At 44.6% G+C, this 334-nt stretch overlaps 1 protein-coding gene across 1 annotated transcript in view; it reads left to right on the top strand.

Moving 5' to 3' along the window:
- The window catches only part of EMH_0072990 (DnaJ domain-containing protein, related), a gene marked incomplete at both ends in the record, with an annotated part of 1,605 nt that overhangs the window by 299 nt on the left and 972 nt on the right, over positions 1–334 (top strand). The window contains one exon of the mRNA XM_013499275.1: positions 229–275. Within this exon, the coding sequence (XP_013354729.1) occupies positions 229–275 (47 nt within the window). The remainder of the gene's footprint in view (positions 1–228; positions 276–334) is intronic.

Below are 334 nucleotides of genomic sequence, written 5' to 3'. Positions count from 1 at the left end.
TTTAGGGTTTAGGGTTTAGGGTTTAAGCTTTGGGGGTTTATCGCCTAGGGTTTAGGGTTTAGGGTTTAAGCTTTGGGGGTTTACCGCCTAGGGTTTAGGGTTTAGGGTTTTGCTTGCGGGTTTAGTTAGGGTTTCGGGTTTAAAATCCAGGGTTTAGGGTTAAGGGTTTAGGGTTTGGGGTTTAGGGTTTAGGGTTTAGGGTTTAGGGTTTGTTGTTTTATGTTTCAGGGGCGACGATAGCGTTGGTTGCTTTATTTGCAATTGGAATTCTGCAGGTCCGTCAAAACCCTAAACCCTATCGCCCCCAATCCATGAGGGTTTAGGGTTTATAAAA

Source organism: Eimeria mitis, genomic scaffold (genome assembly GCF_000499745.2).
Source record: "Eimeria mitis Houghton genomic scaffold, Emh_scaff4163, whole genome shotgun sequence".
NCBI lineage: Eukaryota > Apicomplexa > Conoidasida > Eucoccidiorida > Eimeriidae > Eimeria > Eimeria mitis.
This window is presented reverse-complemented; position numbering and strand designations above follow the sequence as displayed.